Source organism: Desmodus rotundus, chromosome 13 (assembly GCF_022682495.2).
Source record: "Desmodus rotundus isolate HL8 chromosome 13, HLdesRot8A.1, whole genome shotgun sequence".
NCBI classification, from domain to species: Eukaryota; Metazoa; Chordata; class Mammalia; order Chiroptera; family Phyllostomidae; genus Desmodus; species Desmodus rotundus.
In genome coordinates, this window is record NC_071399.1 from 33,167,836 (window position 1) to 33,187,821 (window position 19,986).

Below are 19,986 nucleotides of genomic sequence, written 5' to 3' on the forward strand. Positions count from 1 at the left end.
ATATAAAAATTAATTGTCTGCTCTGACACTACACCTTATGCTATTCAGCAATTTTGCTTTACTGAATATGACTTCCATTAATTATAGTTTTCAATAGTAATGAATATGGTACTACCTTAAGCAAAGTATTACTTTATATTTAAAACATTTCTGATGGCATGCTAACCTCAAGGTAAAAGAAGATATACAGGCTAAGAGTGACACACTTACCCACAAATGACTGTACTGTATCTATTTCTGCAAAAGTAGGAATAAAATGCCTTCTTGTCCTAGAGTTTTGTTCTCTTCAGCACAATATTTGCAGGGGTGGGTTGAAAGGGTCAATAGTGTATATTAATGCTCTTAACTATGTAAATAATATGACGATAATTTTTCTGCAAGATATATACCACCCACTTAAAGAATAGAAAATACATTACATTTTACTAATTATACAATAGATAAACGCATTATATTTAACTGTGTAAAGTAAATGGAACACAAGAAACACCAAATTAAAAATGATCTTAGGAAATGTTTTAGAGAGAAATTCAAAAGTCCCATCTCCCAAAATGACTGTCTTAATTTGACTTATGACACTGTTGACACTGGTGAATCTATTTCTATTTTACCTGAAACATAACTAATTTGATCATTTGAACATATGTGCTTTCTGAGTCCTTAGACAACTGTATGATATACACATTTGTAAAAGAACACATCTGCTTAATCTCAGCATTTACTGAGGAAACAGAAAAACATGAAGACAGAAAAATTCAGATGAAAAATGTTTCCCTATTCTTCTATTCTCAAAAGTTGGTGAAATATTTAATAACACAGAAAAGGACTTATCAACAATATATCTAGATAGAATTAAACAAATGATGATTTAATTTTCTTAGGTTTCACAAGATGCTAATAAATGTAATATTAGCAGTTACATATTTAAGTCTTACGTGCTAAGTTATACCAACCAGAACAAAGGAAACTGGCTTTAATACTGTCACTACTGGTAAAAGTCAGCACCATTATGGCTAATCCAAAATGATACTTATTAGCACAACTTTTGTTGTTTGCCTTTTAAAAAGTTCATCAAAGCAAATGGATATCCTTAGTTTCTAGATTTTATTTTAAGATTTTATTTATTTAATTTGAGAGAGAGGGGAAGGGAAGGAGAAAGAGAAGGAGAGAAACATCAATGTGTGGTTGCTTCTCCCACACTGCCTACTGGGGACCTGGCCTGCAACCCAGGCGTGTGCCCTGACTGGGAATCAAACTGGCAGCCCTTTGGTTCATGGGCTGGCACTCAATCCACTGAGCCACACCAGCCGGGGCTAGATTTTAAGAAATAATAGTAATAATGAATTGGTTAAGAAAATAGTTCAGCTAAATAGAACAGGAGGGATTTGCATAGGTCTGCTTCACTGGCTGTGGCCATTTAGCTTTACCTTCAGCTTGTGTGTAGATGTACTCATTTATTTATCCAAGAAATAATAACTGAGTGTTTCCAGAAGCCAGACCCTCTGATAGAGTATAAATTGATGAGTAAAGATATAGCAGGGTTTTGCCAACACTATGATTTTTGTTTTTTGTCTAGTTGGTTAGATAAAATTTATTAAAATTTGCTTGTGTAATTCAAGCACGTGATTAGTTTTAAATATCTGTGCAACACAAATTCACAATTTACACATTTTTTTTCAGTACTTAAAAAGTTTACTGAAACCCCTGGTCACAAACAGTAGTGTGGTGGTTACCAGAGAAAAGGGTTTTGAGGTGGAGGGCTAATATGTGTTGACAGAAGATGGTTTCACTTTGGTGGTGGACACACAGTGCAATATACAGATTTTGTATCACAAAATGTATACTTAAAACTTACATGATCCTATTAACCAGTGTCACCCCAATAAATTTAATTTGTAAAGTTTACAATTTCTTTTTAACTTTCCAGGCTTCTCTAAGCAGGGTGTGCACACCCAGTGCATATGCAAGATGACCCATTGGAATGTGACAAGAAAATATTAAAATTCCATCATTTATCATTTATCCTATTCTTTGCAATTACTTATGTTTAGTGTATGTTTTATAATGTGCATATGATACAATAGTTTATGTGTATGCTTTATAAATAGGCATTTACATAAGGGAAATATGCTAACATTTTAAATGGATGGAGTGAAAATTATTTAGCAAGCATTTTTTACAAGACATACAACTGAGTATCAGTTCCGTATAATTTAATAGTTGAATAAGTGTCTACACGAGAAATAATCAGCCAGACTGAGGGAGAAGAGGAAAGAGGAAAAGGGAGAAGGGGAGGGGAAGGAGTAAAGGAGAGGGAAGGGGGTGGGGGGAAGCAAGAGAGAGAGAAAGAAAGAGAGAGAGAGAATTTAAGACCTAGACTAGAAACAGAAACTTCCGAATTGGTGGTGGCTGTTCTAGGGTTAGGCAATTTTTTTTTTCATACATGATTCTGGCTCTTTCCTCATTAACAATAGTATTACTCATGTCACCAATGTTGGGGTTTTAAGTATTTGTTAATAAGATCACAAACATTGTGGTCCTTTGCTGAATTTAAAATTTTTCACTATAGAGTTAAATGCGTAGTAATTGCTGGAATATGTTATTGAGATAGGAAACAGATTATGAAGTGTTGAAAACATTTGAAATCTCCAAAGCTTACCCCTAGAAGAGATGTTTCTAGCAACCCAAGAGGTAGTATTTCTTTACGCTAGACTGTTCATGGTATATAATGAAATACATTTTGATGTGGGGTGGGGGTGCAGGTTAAAATGACCTGAATTAGCCTGGCTCTGCTATGTTCTGCTGTGTGAACTTGCTAAAATTCTAAAATGGCTGAAATTTCTGAGTGTTAATTTTCACCTTTGTAAAATTAGAATAATCATACTTACTTTACATAGATAATGTATTGAAGATACCTAACAGAATAAATGAGTATAGCAAATATTTAATTATCTGCTTCCTTCTTTCCTGTCTTCCTCCCACCATTTGCCCTCCTGCTTTTCTTTCCTGTATCCCAGGCACACTGACCTCAACTCCATTCCTGTCTTTGACATGCCATGTCAATCTTTTTCATGGACCGCCCCTTCTGCTCTCCAGAAACACCCCCCACCCTCAGTCATCGTTAATTTCTGATTTCTCCAAACTGTAGTGCCCTGATAGTAACAGACATCTGAGCACATCTTGCCTTGTCTCCTTCAACTTGAAGATACTATTTTTGATGCCAAGAAAAATATCTTATAGTGAAATTTTTAACCTGTCCTCCATTCCTGCTCCTAAGAGTACTTTTCACTGTCAGGCCCAGAGCTGGCTCTTAATAAATAATTTTGGATTAACAGTTAGATTGAATGATTGAATGATACCTTTGAAGCTAATGTTCATAGAAATCAATTAGCTGTTTCTGTTTCATGACAACAGGCTACAACTCTGCATTTAAATTAGAATTTTGAAGTGTTCACTCATGACTTTTTAAAGCTATAAATTCCAACGAGACCACTGGCACTTTTCTGACAGTCAGTGCAGAGTGAAGTTTAAATAAATAGCATGTTTCTGGAGCCATGTGTCATGTAATACTGCTGCCTTCCCAAGGCACTAGTTTGCTCATTGTCTACAAAAGGAGCTATCACCTCACCCTGTCCACGCTCCTTGCAAGCAGGACATGTTAGGATAAAGCAGAAAACTGTAATGATAGGATGGTATTAGCCACTAGTTGTCAAGTGTTGACCTCGTGATGACAAAACCAGAAATGCTCACATCCATGGGAAACAAAGAATTCAAAGAGCTTATTCAACCAAGGGGCAGCAGCACCTTCTTTAGGCAAGGATAGATTATTATTGTTTTAATTGAAAACTCTTATGAATCTGATATTGGTGAAGTAGGGTTGCAGAAATGCCCTAACAATATTGTAAATAAGTGGAAAATTTAGATATATACCCAAAGCATTTTATATTCTAGTTCTATAAGCTATACAGCTATGTAAAGTTATCAGATTGTTAGGTAACTAACTTTAGTATTTAAAATTTTCCATATTTTACTTTGGAGTCTATAGCAAAGCTATGAATTAACTTCTTTAAGATATTTTTGCATGTTTATGAAGTGAGGCTATAACTACCTCACAAGTCCCATCATATTTAGGCCTACGAAAAAAATGAATACATCTGCAGTTTTCAGTGATTTTACTGATTACTTATGATAATTCTATTAAATGTATTGGTATTTTCTAAATATATATTCTAGATTTTAGATTCTAACACTTATTCACTTATTAATTATCAAGTGCTCAGTGGATTCCTATATGAGTCCTACAAAATAATGAAAATATCATATATACATTCACCTCCTTTATTTGGTGATTATACTATAGCTTTATATACTTTTAAAAAATATATTGTATTGATTATACTATTAGAGTGGTCCCATTTTTTCTCCCCTTTATTCCCTAACGCCCTGCACCCCCTTCTCCCCCACATTCCCCCCACTTATTTCATGCCCATGTGTTGTACATATAAGATCTTTGGCTTTTCCATTTCCCATACTGTTCTTAACCTCCCCCTGTCTATTTTGTACCTATCATTTATGCCTCTTATTCTCTGTACCTTTTCCCTCTTCTCTCCTCTTCTCCTCTCCTTCCCCGCTGGTAATCCTCCATGAGATCTCCATTTCTGTGATTCTGTTCCTGTTCTACTTGTTTGCTTAGTTTGCTTTTGTTTTTTTTAGGTTCTGTTTTTGATAGTTATGAGTTTGTTGTCATTTTACTGTTCATAGTTTTGATCTTTTTCTTAGAGAAGTCCCTTTAACATTTCATATGATAAGGGTTTACTGATGATGAACTCCTTTAACTTGAGCTTAGCTGGGAAGCACTTTATCTGCCTTTCCATTCTAAATGATAGCTTTGCTAGATAGAGTAACCTTGGATGTAGGTCATTGCCTTTCATGAGTTTGAATACTTCTTTCCAGCCCCTTCTTGCCTGCAAGGTTTCTTTTGAGAAATCAGTTGATAGTCTTATGGGAACTCCTTTGTAAGTAACTGTCTCCTTTCCTCTTGCTGCTTTTAAGATTCTCTCCTTATCTTTCATCTTGGGTAATGTAATTATGATGTGCCTTGGTATGTGCTCCCTTGGGTCCAACTTTTTGGGGACTTTCTGAGCTTCCTAGAAAAAAAGTCTATTTCCTTTGTCAGATTAGGGAAGTTTTCCTTCATTATTTTTTCAGATCAGTTTTCAATTTCTTGCTCTTTCTCTTCTCCTCTGGCACCCCTATGATTTAGATGTTGGACTGTTTAAAGTTGTCCTGGAGGTTCCTAAGCCTCTCCTCCTTTTTTTAATTCTTATTTCTTCTCCAAACTGTAAGTCCCAGTTTCCTTCCCATCACTGTTGGTTTCCTGTACATTTTCCTTTATTTCACTTTTCATAGCCTTCACTCTTTCCTCTATTTTGCAACCATACTCCATTTCCTTGTGCATCCTGATTATCAGTGTTTTGAACTGTGCAGCTGATAGGTTGACTATCTCTTCATCTCTTAGTTGTATTTTTTCTGGAGCTTTGATATGTTCTTTCATTTGGGCTATTTTTTTTTTTATCTTGTCGCAGCTGTTACATTGAAGGGGGTGAAGCAATAAGTATTTGCCAGGGCTGGGCAACCCACATCCTGCATTGTGGTGCTGTATGTTGGGGAGGGGTCTGAGAGGGAACAATGGTGCTTGCCTGGCTCTCTGCTGGCTTTCAGTCAGCTTTCAGTCACTTCTTCCTCTACTCACAAGCAAACTGGGCCTTTCTGGTGCCGATTCCCAGGTGGGTGGTTTTGTGTATGTTCTAGGACCCTGTGGGTCTCTCCAGCAAACTCTCATGTGAGGCTGGGAGTTTCTCCTGCCACCTCAACCTCCACAGGTTTTTTCATTCAGAGGTTTTGAGGCTTTATGTACCCACACTGGAACACTGGATTGTGCAATCTGTCTTGCTCCCTTGTTGTTCCTCCCAGTTTATCTGCACACGAATGCGGGACCACCTGGTCTTCCAGCCACTGCTTTGCCGTGAGTCCTCTCCGCCCCAGCTGCCCATCCCCTCCCCTCCTACAGGTCTGCATGAATGTTTCTTCTTTAACTCCTTGGTTGTTGTACTTCCACATAGTTTGGTTTTCTGGCAGTTCTGATTATTTTTTGTTTTTAAATTTGTTGTTGTCCTTCTTTTGGTTGTACGAGGAGGTACTGTGTATCTACCTACACCTCCATCTTGGCCAGAAGGCCTATAGCTTTATATGCTTAACACTAGTTTCATGTTTCTTACCTACAGGTTAACTTCCACTTGTCTTTCTTCACTAATTTTCCATTTTTTAAACCCTTTTAACATACTAAACTTGCTTACAGTATAGAGTTCAAAACGAAATTTATATTGAAGTACTCACATGATGCCTTTTAAAAAAGATATAAATTTTAATAGGGTCACTGGCACTTTTATGATAATTAACACAGACCAGGTTAAATATACAGTGGGTTTAGAGGACCATGGATTTGTAATACTGCAGCATTCAAAGGCATTGATTGGCTGAGAGTCTACAAAAGGAGATTTCATTGATTTCTGTGCCTTCCTTACTTTAGAAAAAGCCCTTGAGATAGAGCAGTCATGTCCATCCATGGCTGACACTCAGAAGTGGTCTCCATGGAAGACCTACCACCAGCAGAGCTGCTACCATCTTTGTCCTTAACACGAGAACCCAGAGAAGGTAGCTCATTAAAAGGCATCTTTCTTTACAGCAAAAGAAATGGTTATTTAGTAACAGTGAGCTTAATTCACCTATTACTGTAGTTTTTAATATTCATTACTGGATGTACAATAGAACTCTTTTGGAAAGGTGTGAGTTAGTGTCCTCTGTCTACCAGACAACTTCTGCCATAATCCAGCCCAAGAAGCTTGTCCATTTTGAATAATAAGTTCAGAATAAATTCTGTCCCCTGAAGCTCTTCAGGCCTTCCATGGGCTCTGCACCTTAAAGTCCATCCTATCTCCTCTCTGCGGAAACTTTTTTCTGCTTGAGACGAAACCTCACATTGTGTCTCATGACCTAAACCACAGCATCTGTTTGGAAAAAGAGGTTAAATTCATGGTGTGGGTTTTTACATTTTTATTTTTAAATAAAAAATAAAAATCCTAAAGGATTTATTTGGCTTCCAATAAAAGAGTTAGTTAATCATTCCAAAAAAGGATTCATAGGGCTTAAAATCTTGGAGGCTCATCAAGGTTCATTGTTTGTGTCTCTGTGCAGGATCTCAGAGCCAGGTGGACTAGCTCATACTAACCAAATCACAGAACTGTATAATGCAAACCAGAAAACCAAGGTGCAGATTTCAAATGGCAAATTTCTCCCAGGTACACCAGGGTGCTGGGAACATAAAAGTACACAAGACCCCTTTACAGGAGCCTGGGAGGGGATATAGAGGAAGAAAGTGTATTGCACTTAGTGTAAGTCCATAAGAAAAGTCCATTTCAGAGTCTTGAGAGCAGTGCATGTAAGGGAAGGCTTACAGATGAGGTCACAGGATGGGTGGGAATCAACCAGCCTAAGGGATTTGTAAAGGAGGTGGGAAAAAGACCATGGGTGCAGGGCCATGGATGACATGGCACATTTAGTACCCTGCACATCACTCTACATGGCCAGAGCACACAGTGTAAGGATAGGAGTAGAGAAAACTGAGGCTGGAGTGTTAAGAAGGGTAAAGTTACAAAACTCTGAGTTGGTTAAGGAGTTTGAATTTTTTCATGAGTGTGTGGAGAGGCCCTGGGCAATTTAAGTGAAGTAGTGACATATCAAGTTAATTTTACAAATCTTACTCTAACTGCAGTGTAGAGAACAACATGGAGGAGTTCATGACTGAAGGCACTAAGACAGGTCTGTGGATACATCCATGCAGTCATCCAGATAAGCAATGGTAATGGCTGGAATGATGATAGTGTAGATAGAAACCAAGAGAGTTGAACAGCTATTAGAGACACTTCAGAGGAAGGCTCATAGGACTTGCTGATGAAATAGTTGTGGGAGAGAGCAGAAGGAGGTATTGAGGTTGACTCCCAGATTTCTCGCATCTTGCTTCTTCCTGAAGAGAAGATGCTTGAATTCTACTCTGGACATGTAGAGATTGAGATGTTAAAGAATGTTGACACAGAGACATCTAGGAGATGGTTTACAGATAAATAAGATGAGAAAGAGAGAGAGGAGATGTGCATTGGAAATAAAGATTTAGGTTTCACTATATCAAAGACAATAATTGAATCATAAGAGTAGATGATTGCCTGGAAATAATGAGTAGAGGAAATTTTAGAACAGAAGCCTAAGGGATACCAACATTTTGAAGAATAGCAATGGGAACAAACAAACAGCAATAACAATACAATAACAAATGAAGACTGTTAAGAACAGCCGAAAAGTAAGAGGAAAACAAGGATAAATTTCAGGGAGTTTCATCAACAGTGTTCAATGCTGCCAAGAAGTCAAATAAGAAAACAACCAATTGGAGCAGCTGGGTTTATTATTAGAGAGGCCAAGTTGCTTATAATGAACAGTTTCTGTGCAACAAACAGCTCAAGCTAACTCCAGCTCATAGTGAGATGAGGAAGGAGACGGAGATGAAACAAGGGAGACATTGAGCCTATACGATACAAGACGTGCATTAATGAGGGAAAAGAAAGAAAGAAGAAACTAAACTGGCTTTATATCGCTTGAGTAGTTCTAGAGACACACTGACAAGTTTCTCTAGTTTCCCTTCTTTTTAAGCCTCACACAGATCATCTTTGGATGGGAACATCCTACATTCAAGAAAGCTCTGTAGAGTTGATTTATTTTTGTTATCTTTATTATTATGTAGTCTTTGGACTTTCAGGATACCACCTCTCCCCTGTAGGTGGGCCTGGTCTGGCCTGGACTCTTTTCAAAATGATTCCTTCTCCTGTATGGATTGAGCCTGGGGCTATACCATGATATTGAAAATGGTTTGAGTGGACTTAAACATGTAGTGCAGCTCTAAGAAGCTAGGGAATTCTGAAGTTCAGGGGGATAGACCAAGTGTTATGCCGGGACCCAAAAAGTGGGTCATCAACAGAAAATCAGAAAACATTGTGTTTTATTTAGGAAATGGAGCCAAGAGATGACCCTGGAGGACAGGTTGTACTGACATCTTTATTGGGTCAAGGAGCCTGGTTATCACCATACTGTTCATTTCTTAATAGCCTTCCGTTGGTGACTTGGTCTATCCTTAGGCAAGGGTTTTGTTTTCTCATTTTTATCTTAGAATATATCAGTATTTCCAATTTCTGGATGTAATGTACTTTAACCAGACACTGACACAGATATAGAAGAAAGAAGACACTCAGATACATGAATGTGAAAATTTATTTTGACTTTCACCTCCACTTATAATTGTAACAACATGTGTTATGCATCAAAAAGCCTTAGCCTGAGGCAGTTGCTATAGCAGACTATTGCTTACATAACCAATTATTTCAACCCCACACATTCAGAATTCGGGCCACTAACACATTAGAGCTGACAGAAAAAGATCTCATAAAATGTATCAACACATATTATAAATGTAAAAAAGTCAGCCTTCACTAACACTTGGAGGAAAAGGGAAATCAACCTTCTAATATGAAGATGACAACCATTTTCCATACATAACATTTTTCTTAATAATAAAAAAATTACAACTGGCATGATTTTTTCTTCAGCATACTAATGTACATTTGCAATATAAAACTCCTACCTGGCACTAAAACATAGACACAGATTTTGAGGAGGGAGGCAAATATATTTAAAAGAAATGAGAATCCAAGCCTCTACTGGAAAAAATATCAGAACCAAGAGAGGCAATGAGAACCTGACACAGTACATATTGAAGGTCACTTATGCTGACAGTTTAGCCATGATTATTCAGGGCACCAGGATGAGTTCTAATGAACAAAGTGGTCACTATTTCAGGTTCACCTTCATATACACACAAAGCAATCCCTTCCAGAGCCCACAACTTAACATTGCTTCCAGAAGTCGGGAGCAAAGAACCCTCCCTCTCTCTGTCTTCTCAAATTTCCAACTCAACCATGTTTGTTCCACTGCAATCCAAACTTGGCTGAACACTGAAAATTATCATTTAAAAAAATCAGTCTGTATCAAGAGTCTGGAAATGAGATCAGTAGGCCACAGATCGCTTGGATTATCCCTCCTTTCCTCATCCTTTGCTGTCCTCACCCACATCTTCAAATAAGTACAGAGAAAACCCAGAAGTCGGCCCAAGGGCCAAGTGGGGGTAGTGGCTCATTACAGCCCACTGTGCAGAAATCCGACGGATGTTTCAAAGTACAGTCTGAAATGAAGCAGCTTGCACACACAAAAAAGGAGGGGGAGGTATATTAGGAATGAATAGTACTCAGGTGATGCCTTCTAAATAGTGTGATGCATTGTTAAAACAATGGCCTGGATGTCAGGGATTTGGGGTTGCCATCAACTGCAGTCTTTCTAGTCTCCAATTCCCACTTTAACATGATAAACTCAGCTAGGCAATCTCTAGGACCTCTCCAGTCTGGACCATCATGCCTTGGTGACTCTAGAGCTTCAGACTTTTTGCCGATCCATCCTCTCAGACGAGTTCCAGTTGCACGGGTTCTCAATGAAAGAAAATGTTCATCAACCGTGGAGACCTGAATTCCATTTGTTTGTTACTGTGATCACTCTGTAACTCTTTTTTCACTTGTAAAATATTTTCCAAACACATCTAAAGGATTTTATGAGGAAGTATAACAAATGAGAAAATGCTTTAAGAAACAAGGGAAATTGTTACCCAGATACTAAGCAAAAATAATGTTTTCATTTAGACCATTTAAGTAATTTAGGGTCTGTTCCTTCTCCAGACTCTAACTTGAGAATATTCTCTGTTGCGGTAAGATGGACAGCTGTCCAAGCAAAGTTTTTATATTGTCGATAGTCATTTCCTACAGATATGGAGCAGAGGTGAGAGTGTGGGTAAATGGTACCTTTGGAGTGTCTTTCATGAGCATAATAACCTGGCAAACATAACTACTTCTACAGGTAGAAAATGGTACAAGCCCTTAATGAAGGGTGTGGGTAGATACAATTCAGCCACTAATTTGTCACCAGAGACCCTACATATATTTTTGTTCCTTCCCCAAATAGTTGTTTAGTATCTTCCAATTAGCCATATCAATCAGTGACACCTAGGAAAGTGAGTACCAATATTTCTTTCTTTAGGATAAGGCTAAGCCATTATAACATAGACTTCTGACCTTCTTTGTTATTACAGAGTTCTTATGAAAGAAGTCTAGTATATTCATTTCTCATGTTTTTTTTTTAATTTGAAAATCCTTTAGTACTTTTAAAAACTAATTTTCTTGTTTCTTTAGATTTGCGCCAATGCAAAACAACTAACCTTCTCAACCTGTCTCCCTCAAAAAACTTCCAAAAGGGTATTGGAAATTACATCAGAACTATTTAGTTCTCCCACCATTCTCCCGCGAGTCCTCACAGCAGATTGACAAGAGTTATCTAAACTCTTTTTGACTCTTTCCAGTTATAGAGAACTCAGGACCTCACAGGCAGCCCATTTAATATTTGTTCATCTCTTCTGGCAAGAAAGATCTTCTTCATACCAACATTGGCCTGTCTATTTTGTCTCTTGTCTTTTTTTTTTTAATTTTTACTATTATTCGGTTACAATTGTCTGCCTTTTCTCCCCATCCCTCCACCCCACCCCAGCCAAACCCACCTCCCTCCCCTGCCTCCACCCTCCCCCTTGGTTTTGTCCATGTGTCCTTTATATCAGTTCCTGAAAACCCCACTCCCCACTGTCCCCTCCCCACTCCTCTCTGGCTATTGTTAGATTGTTCTTAACTTCAATGTCTCTGGTTATATTTTGTTTGCTTTTTTCTTTTGTTGATTATGTTCCAGTTAAAGGTGAGATCATATGGTTTTTGTCCCTCACCGCCTGGCTTATTTCACTTAGCATAATGCTCTCCAGTTCCATCCATGCTGTTGCAAAGTTGTCTCTTGTCTTTATCTTCTAATTTCGCATTTGAAAAGCTCTCATCATCAGCATGTAGCAACAATTCCCTCAGGTATCAAAGACAACAAACAGTAAGCACCTCATTTTTATTTTTTCTGCCTATGAAGTTTTCCCCTATCTCTTTCAGACGTAATACAACCCTGAAATAAAAATTTTAGAAACTATTTAAGACTCAAATGAGGAATATTCTATTGCATTTCAAAAGTCTAGGACTTGGATCAAAAGAATTGATGATGCAGTGAAACCTGGCCAGAGAGATGGTTATAGTCCCACCATAGGTCCAGAACTCTGCTGGTGGTTCTGCAAATCATTGTCCCTTTTTTCGTAACTATTACCTGACCTTTATAAAAACTGCTTTGATGACTTGGTTTTTTTAAGTATCTACAAAGGAAATACAGCTGACATAGCATTTAAGGATCTAAAATAGAAATGGACCTGTTCCAATTGGGCAATGTTAAGGAGACTGATAAAAAAAAAATGATGTGTATATACCCCATCTGTGAGAGAGGAGATACTGAAATTGTTTCTTAAGATCAGTTCACAGGTGATTTCATAGTCAGAAACCATTTTAATTATAATAATTACACAACAATCAGTTGGGAGGAGAAATGGAAAGCAATCTGCCCCATAAAAAGTACATACATGTAATTTTCTGGAATAACACAGGGCCATTTCCTATGAGAGAAAAGATGACTCTAATCTTTACAATCCCAGAAATGCTCAGAATGTAAGCTTACTTTTAATGGAATTTTGTTGTTGTTAGAACTGTATACATAAACATGCTCAACTTCCTCTAGTACCTAAAAATGGAAATCTGAAACAGGAATCACAAATTAGACACCGGACAACTATTCTTAGATTACAGCTCAGTCTGTATCATAAATGTCACATATCATATTACATATTATGCCATATTGCAAAATATCATTGCAAACATCTCTAACTTTCCCATGGTACAGTTAAGAAATCGTGGCATTTTAATTTTATTTTTCATTTTTATTGGCTTTATTGGGGAGACACTAGTTAAGAAAAGTACACAGGGCGCAGGTGCACAATTCTACATCACATCATCTGTGCACTGTGCTGTGTGCTCATTCCCCCAAGTCATGTCTCCTTCGGTCACCACTTAGCCCCCTTTATCCTCCTCTAGCTCCATTCACTCCCTCCCCCTGGCAAGCAAGCATCACAGTGCTGTCAGTGTCCATGAGTTTCTTTGTCTATTTTTTCTTCTTTTTTGCTCAATCCCTCCATCTGGGAACTTTTGTCATTGTTTTATTTGAGTTTGTTTTCAGCTGATTTCCTTATATTAGAAAAGAGTATTTGTTCAATACTTATTTTCTTAAATGCCTATCAAAAGCAAAGAGATAAGTTAAGTCATAATCATTTCACATTTTATTAAATTAAATAAATACTTAACAAATATTCATGTGGATCACACGGTATCTCAAAGGCCTAATTTGCGGTTCTGATGAGGTTTCCTTTCTGAAGCGATAACCACATCACAGCATGCCATGGCTAACCTAGGTTGGGTGTTTCCGGACTTGCGGAGGATGAGATATTTAATGCATTTGATGTGAGTCATAAATGTAAATATCCACTGCTACTGGTTCAATGCTTCTGGATCCGATGAGCCATCATTGTAGAGGACTCAGTGCCACCTAGTGTCCACTGGAAGCACAGCTGGAGCAAATGCATGCTCAGAGAACCAACTCATCGCTCACAGTGCAGTACATAACTAGGGTGTTATCGGCAAAGTCCATTATTTCCTTTACTTTCTGTGTCACTGGGTTTTGAAAACTTCAGATCCCGCTTAACTCCACTGTTTATCAAGTGAGCTACATCAAATCGGACGCCATATTACCTTTTGTAATCTCTTAAAGGGTTAATCCCATGTTTTGCTCTATCACAGACTTGTGTTGCTACGTTTTTATCACTTGCAGCTAACATTGTGTAAATATGTGAGTGCAAAATGAGAGTTTTCTTATGATCCACTTGAAATTACAGCTTCTCCCAGTACAGCATGTTCTTCATTAGAGTCGGAACTGTTGTCATTCCTCCCTATTTTTGATCCTTCTATTTTTCTTTTTTTTCAGATTGTCTACAAAGCCTGGCTGTGTTCCCAGTACTTTGAAGTCGCACAGTTTAACTGCAGAAAGACAATTCCTTGCAAGCAGTACTGTTTGGAGGTTCAGACGAGGTGTCCGTTTATATTGCCCGACAATGATGAAGTCATCTACGGGGGACTCTCCAGTTTCATCTGCACAGGTACAGTGCACGGCAGGGGTTTGTCACCCAGCCTCTGACAGTGGTTTTGCTTTCTTTGTGTGATGTCTGTTTGCTTTGTTGCTTCCTTCCACTGATGTAACCTTGAATATATAGCTGGTAGTTTTCCATGCTTTCCTTCATAGAGGCCCTGAAGGGACTTGATTAAGAAATGCCACGTTATCTATAGCCTACCTCTGACCACAATTATTAACTTTGTTAAAGGGTAAGTCTGAGGGTGAAATGTCCACAATCATTAGATATGCTTCAGTTTGACTTACAATAGGTTGGGTTCCACCTATATTGCCTTTATATTACCTAAGACTACTAGTCTACAACCTCAAATGAAGGGTAAGAACAGATGATGTGATAAGGCCAGTAAAATTGTGTTTCTTCAAATTGGTAAAACTTTGTATCTCACATCTGTTTTCTGAGAAGTGTTATCTTAAATAAGCATCCAGAGCATAAAGAAGTTCCACCTAATTTATTTGTGTTTATATATGCATTTTTGTATTAGAGCCACACAATAAAGGCCATATATAATTTTATCTTATATTTCCCATTAACAGTGTTTACTTCTTTCAGAAAATGATTCAGACTGGACAAAATATCAATGTCAACATTCAATTTCCAGATATTTTATAACTATTATGTAACTTAGACACAGAATAAATTATAAAGGATAGAGTAGTAGCTTCTGTTCTGAAATCAGTGCTGAGTGGACAAGTGAGAACAAAACACTGTGCCCAGCATGTGATCTTCCAAGTTGTTGCGCCATGTCTTCTTGGGAAAAGGTGCTGTGCAACATCCTTGTTACTGGATGCTTAAATGGTACCATGTTTTTGTTTGAAGTTTTAGGAATAAAACTCACTGTCATAATATTGAGAAACATGAAACCCATCTTTTTATGTAACTTCACGAAACCCCTCTAAGACAGAGTTGACATATCGAGATGCTCAACATGATAACATACCAAATTATTTCTAGATCACTATCTACATGTCTATCTATTAACCATTCTGTGATAAGCTATCAAGAAATAGTCCACCGAAGTTCTCCAGTAAGAACCTGACTACAAACTGGATGAGTATTTCTTATGCCGCCCAGTGTTGTGGGAAGGACATTTGATTGAAGGTTAAGAGACATACACTTTTGTCCTATTTCAACTATGCACTATGTCTGAGCCACCGCCTCCTCATTAGAGAATCAGTAATAGCAACACCCTTGACATATATTTGCTGTAAAGATTACAGATAAGGGGCCGCTGGTTCAATTCCCAGTCAGGGCACATGCCTGGGTTGCCGGCCAGGTCCCCAGTATGGGGTGTGCAAGGGGCAACCACACACTGATGTTTCCCTCCCTTTTATTCTCTCTCCCTTCCCCTCCTTAAAAATAAATAAATAAAATCTTTAAAAAAGATTACAGATAAGGGAGAAACACAAGGTATGTCATCAATAGACCATAGCCATTTTACATAAAAAGTGGTTTGTGAAATGTAAAGCAATTTGCCAATAATTTTTGTTGTTCTACTAATTTGGTGCTGAGGTCATTTTTCATGTAGCTTCTCTCTGTTGGAAGACAGAAGGAAAGCAAAAGAAATAGAAGGAGAAGGAGAGGGAGGCAAGAGAGAGGGAGGAAGGGAGGGAGGAGGGGAGGAAGGAAGGAAGGAAGGAAGGAAGGAAGGAAGGAAGGAAGGAAGGAAGGAAGGAAGGAAAGGAAAGGAAGGAAAGGAAAGGAAGGAAAGGAAGGTATTAATATCTTCCTTTAAATGTATGCCCAAATTCACCAGACACAGGCTATTAATTCATTTGACATTCATATAAAAGTTTTAATAAAGGGTCATCAAGTTAAGGCCTTCAACTCAATGATTGTTTGAAGACTTTGGAAAAACTCATGGAATTTTATGTAAAGGTTGTATGTTTGCTTATTCACATGCAAATATTTTTTTTTACTAGAGAAGTTCAGTAGTTTTCACCAGGTTCTCAAACTAGACTACAACCTCAAATGAAGGGTAAGGTAGTTGCCTTTCCCTACCTTCTACTATTTCTTAATCTTTTATATATCTGTAAGAACCTGAAATACAGGCTTGAACCTTTGCCCCCTTTCTTTGCCTGCTTTCAAGGCCATCGGAAAGCTGAAGGTGAGATTTGCTCTCTTTCTGCACAACCTGAGCAGAAATCCCATATAAATTTTCAATTCTTTTTGAGTTTTGTAAAATCAGCCTTTTCATAACCATAGATACATCCCGTCTTCTTTCAAAGACAGGAAAGGAGAGTTTCCATTTGGTGCAGGGAACAGTGCTATTGACATTAGAAGCTTTCTGGAAGGATCTCATCACTGAATCTCATCATGGGTGACCTCACGCTTATTTCACTACAGTCAGTTGGGTTGATTTTCCTTTTATTACTCAAAGTCGCAAAAATGTACACAAAACATTCTGAAGATATTTTATCCTGAAGTTCTGTGAAATTTTTCAGCAACAAAATTACTAATTTTCTGGTTGACCCTCTTTTCTAAAGTGTGATCTAAGCCTCTTTGAAGAGCTGTTATCTGTCTTGATAACTAGCAGCCATCATCTTCCCCCTCAGGAATCAGGTGTCCCTTCAGTGCTGCTGCTGGACCAGAACCAAAGAAAAATTTCTACTGATGCTAATTACTTGATGCCTTGTCACTACTGATGAGGGTCCCCCAAACAGGCTTCAAAATAGTCTTGGGAAGAAGTTGGCCCAGAGAACAGTTCTCAGGGATCACTGGCTAAATCTGTGGAGCCAAGTGACTTGTCACATTTCTAGGGAAACTAGTAAGACTTTTATGTTTGTTTCCAAACATTATCCCGCAATTTTGGGAACTTCATCTTTTACAGATGGACATGAAGTTCCAAAAAACCCACATTTTAGGTAAGTTAGGAGTGAATGTAAGTCATCTCAGATGACTATGCATTTTGAATGCAATGTCTTCTGTACTCAGGAACAATTAGACCAAATACAGAAGAGAAATAGTATTTTTACTAGTTTCACAGTTGGCTGTAGACAACCTAAAGCCACATGGAATGGTTGGCTCATAGCAACTTTTTCTGTTCACGAGTAATAGCAGATTTGTTGGGTGTATTCCTCATTGCAAGTAAGTATAATGCCAGGAACCAACCACAACTGTATTAAAAGGAAATCACCCAGTGGGTTCATCTTAATCTTGTCTGCAGTAATTCCTCTTTTTGAAAACAATAATAAATGATTTTAGTTCCATTCTGTATGCTAAACAATATAATTATTGATCATCAAGAGTTGAAAGAATAGATGGAGTTTCCTTCAAATTCAACTTATTTAATTGCAGTGATTTTCCTAATACAGCTGTATTGGAAATACATCCAAGTCATAGCTCCCAGAAGGGTAGAGATCCCTTCTAAGAACCAACCTGAAAAAAGTGTTCAGTAAGCACTAACTACATATGACTTGTTGCCAGATGTTGTCCAACTGAGGGCCAATTTTGTTCAAGGTGCTTCTGCATGATGACAAACCAGTGGTGTGGGGATGCCTTTTCCTTGGAGGCCTCCGCATCTAGCCTTTCTGAGATGTAGAATTATAGAACAGCCAGTTCTTTTTCTCTGATAGGCTTTTACTAGGTGTATACTGATGCTTAGGAATCCTTATCATCCACAAAAAACTACATTTCAGCCCTTGGAATCAGTGAACCAATTAGAAGATTCAAAATTTCTTTAAATAATCCAGTGTTATTTATAATTTTGGTAACAGTTATTGGAATCAACATCTAGTATATAATTTCTTTGTAATGCTTAAATTACTTACTCATTTCCTAAATTTGAATGTTTTAAATGTTTATGTTTTGATCATCTACTATTTCATGTGTTTATATTCATCTGTAAGCCTATAAAAATTTTGTAAGAAACTTGACATATCTGAGAATACATATCTATTACTGTACTGTGTCTTTGATTGAGGATGTGATAGAAGGTCATGACCAAATGTTCTAACCACAAACCCAGAGGGCAAGAAGATCCTCTCTTTTTATGATTTATTCTGCTTTCATTTCAGGAGACAAGGGAAAGTCACTTTGCCTGAGATCTCTCTTAGTTTTTATGTTAAAGAATCAAACTGACACATAACTGAAGGAGTGTTTTAAAAATCAATTAGAGAGGCACTCCAAGGCACTGACTGTCAGGGGAAAACCTGCCATTTAATGTTAGTCATTATCGAGCTAAATTTTTTCAAGGTGGGTTTTGTTCTCAAACTCATTCACATAATGCACTGCTAGTTAAAAGCTTGATTTCCTTATCTTTAAAGTGAGAGGGTGGAGTCGGTGGTGGATTCTATGTTGTCAACCCATCACTCTGGTAATTGTGTGGGTTTCCCCTCTGCACACTCCTTTCTTTGTTCTAGAATCCCTTACGGAAATTCCTGATTGCTTACTTGCAATAGGGAACCAACATTAAGAAAACAGAAGTAGCAGAGTATCACAGGCTATGGGTGCTATGGTAATTAATATTATGAAAATTCCATTTGATTGAAAGATAAAATAGACTCGACATGATTTACTGCTATTTTTTCATAGAAAAATTATTGAAAGAAAAAGAGTAAAAGCTGGTCTGCTGGGGGTTACTGACAATTGAAATAAAACAAATTTTGATAATTTTATGTAAAGTTTGCATTTAATTTTTTTAGCTGTGACAAGAATGTTATGTTTATGCTTCTTGGGAAAATACCGTGGGCTGTTCTTGGTTACCCTGACAGGCCTGATAATGATGTAATGGAGAACGCGTGCCTCCTGGTGGCAGTATCTGTGCTACTGCAAAGGATCCTAAGGAGATCATTGCCTGCAGGCGAGAGAAATAATCTGTTGAGAGAAAAAGGAAGGAAAAAATACTTTGACATGCATATTGACCAGATTAGAAAGAAATTTTTTAATGTTTGATGTCTCATAATTCACATGACAGAGTTCACAACTATGAAAGATCATTTCCAAAATCCAGTTCTGACATTACTAGGGAGTTGATAAAGAATTTTATAAGGTAACATAAAATACGTTCTCATTAAAGGAGTATTTTAGTGGGAAAAAAATTTGCTACTCATAGATTTAAATTTGTAAATCTATGCTGTTTTTAATTTCTGTATTTTCCCCAGTGTGTAAATATGTTTCATTATTTTCTAAAATGAGGGTGTTTCTGAAAAGAGTGATGGAATGACACTTCAGTTATAGCACAATTTGATGTCACACAAAATCTTTTCATAAATAAACTAAAAATTAAGGCCAAAAGAGGAATGTGAAGGGAGATTGTATGATCAGAGTAAAATAAAGAAATATGAAAATAGGTTATTTAAAAAAATAAGTAGCCTGTAGTAGCTTTCAAGTGTTTGGGACATCTTTGCCCGTTAAAACACTGTACTTTTTGAGGTTCGTTCAGTTTCTATATTTAGACTTGAGTTCAGCCTATTCATACTTGATTGTCTCCCCTAATTCCATCTCCCAATGCATTCCAAACAGCTCGAGTTTGCTTTGGACAAGGGTATGTAATATAGGACAAGAGCTCTGGGGTAGAAATTAGGTTGTCTGGATTCTGCCAGTAGCTATGAAATTTGGAAAAGTCACACCCAGTAGAAAGTTTTGTTTTCTTGTCTGCAAGTGGCTAACAGCGCTGAGCCTCTGAAATACTCAGT

General features: G+C 37.5%; 1 protein-coding gene across 2 annotated transcripts in view; it reads left to right on the forward strand.

Moving 5' to 3' along the window:
* Nucleotides 1–19,986, forward strand: part of NALF1 (NALCN channel auxiliary factor 1) — a 615,306-nt gene that overhangs the window by 565,564 nt on the left and 29,756 nt on the right. For both annotated transcript variants that reach the window (XM_024578906.3, XM_045186723.2), the window contains exon 2: nt 14,149–14,320. In XM_024578906.3, the coding sequence (XP_024434674.2) occupies nt 14,149–14,320 (172 nt within the window). The remainder of the gene's footprint in view (nt 1–14,148; nt 14,321–19,986) is intronic.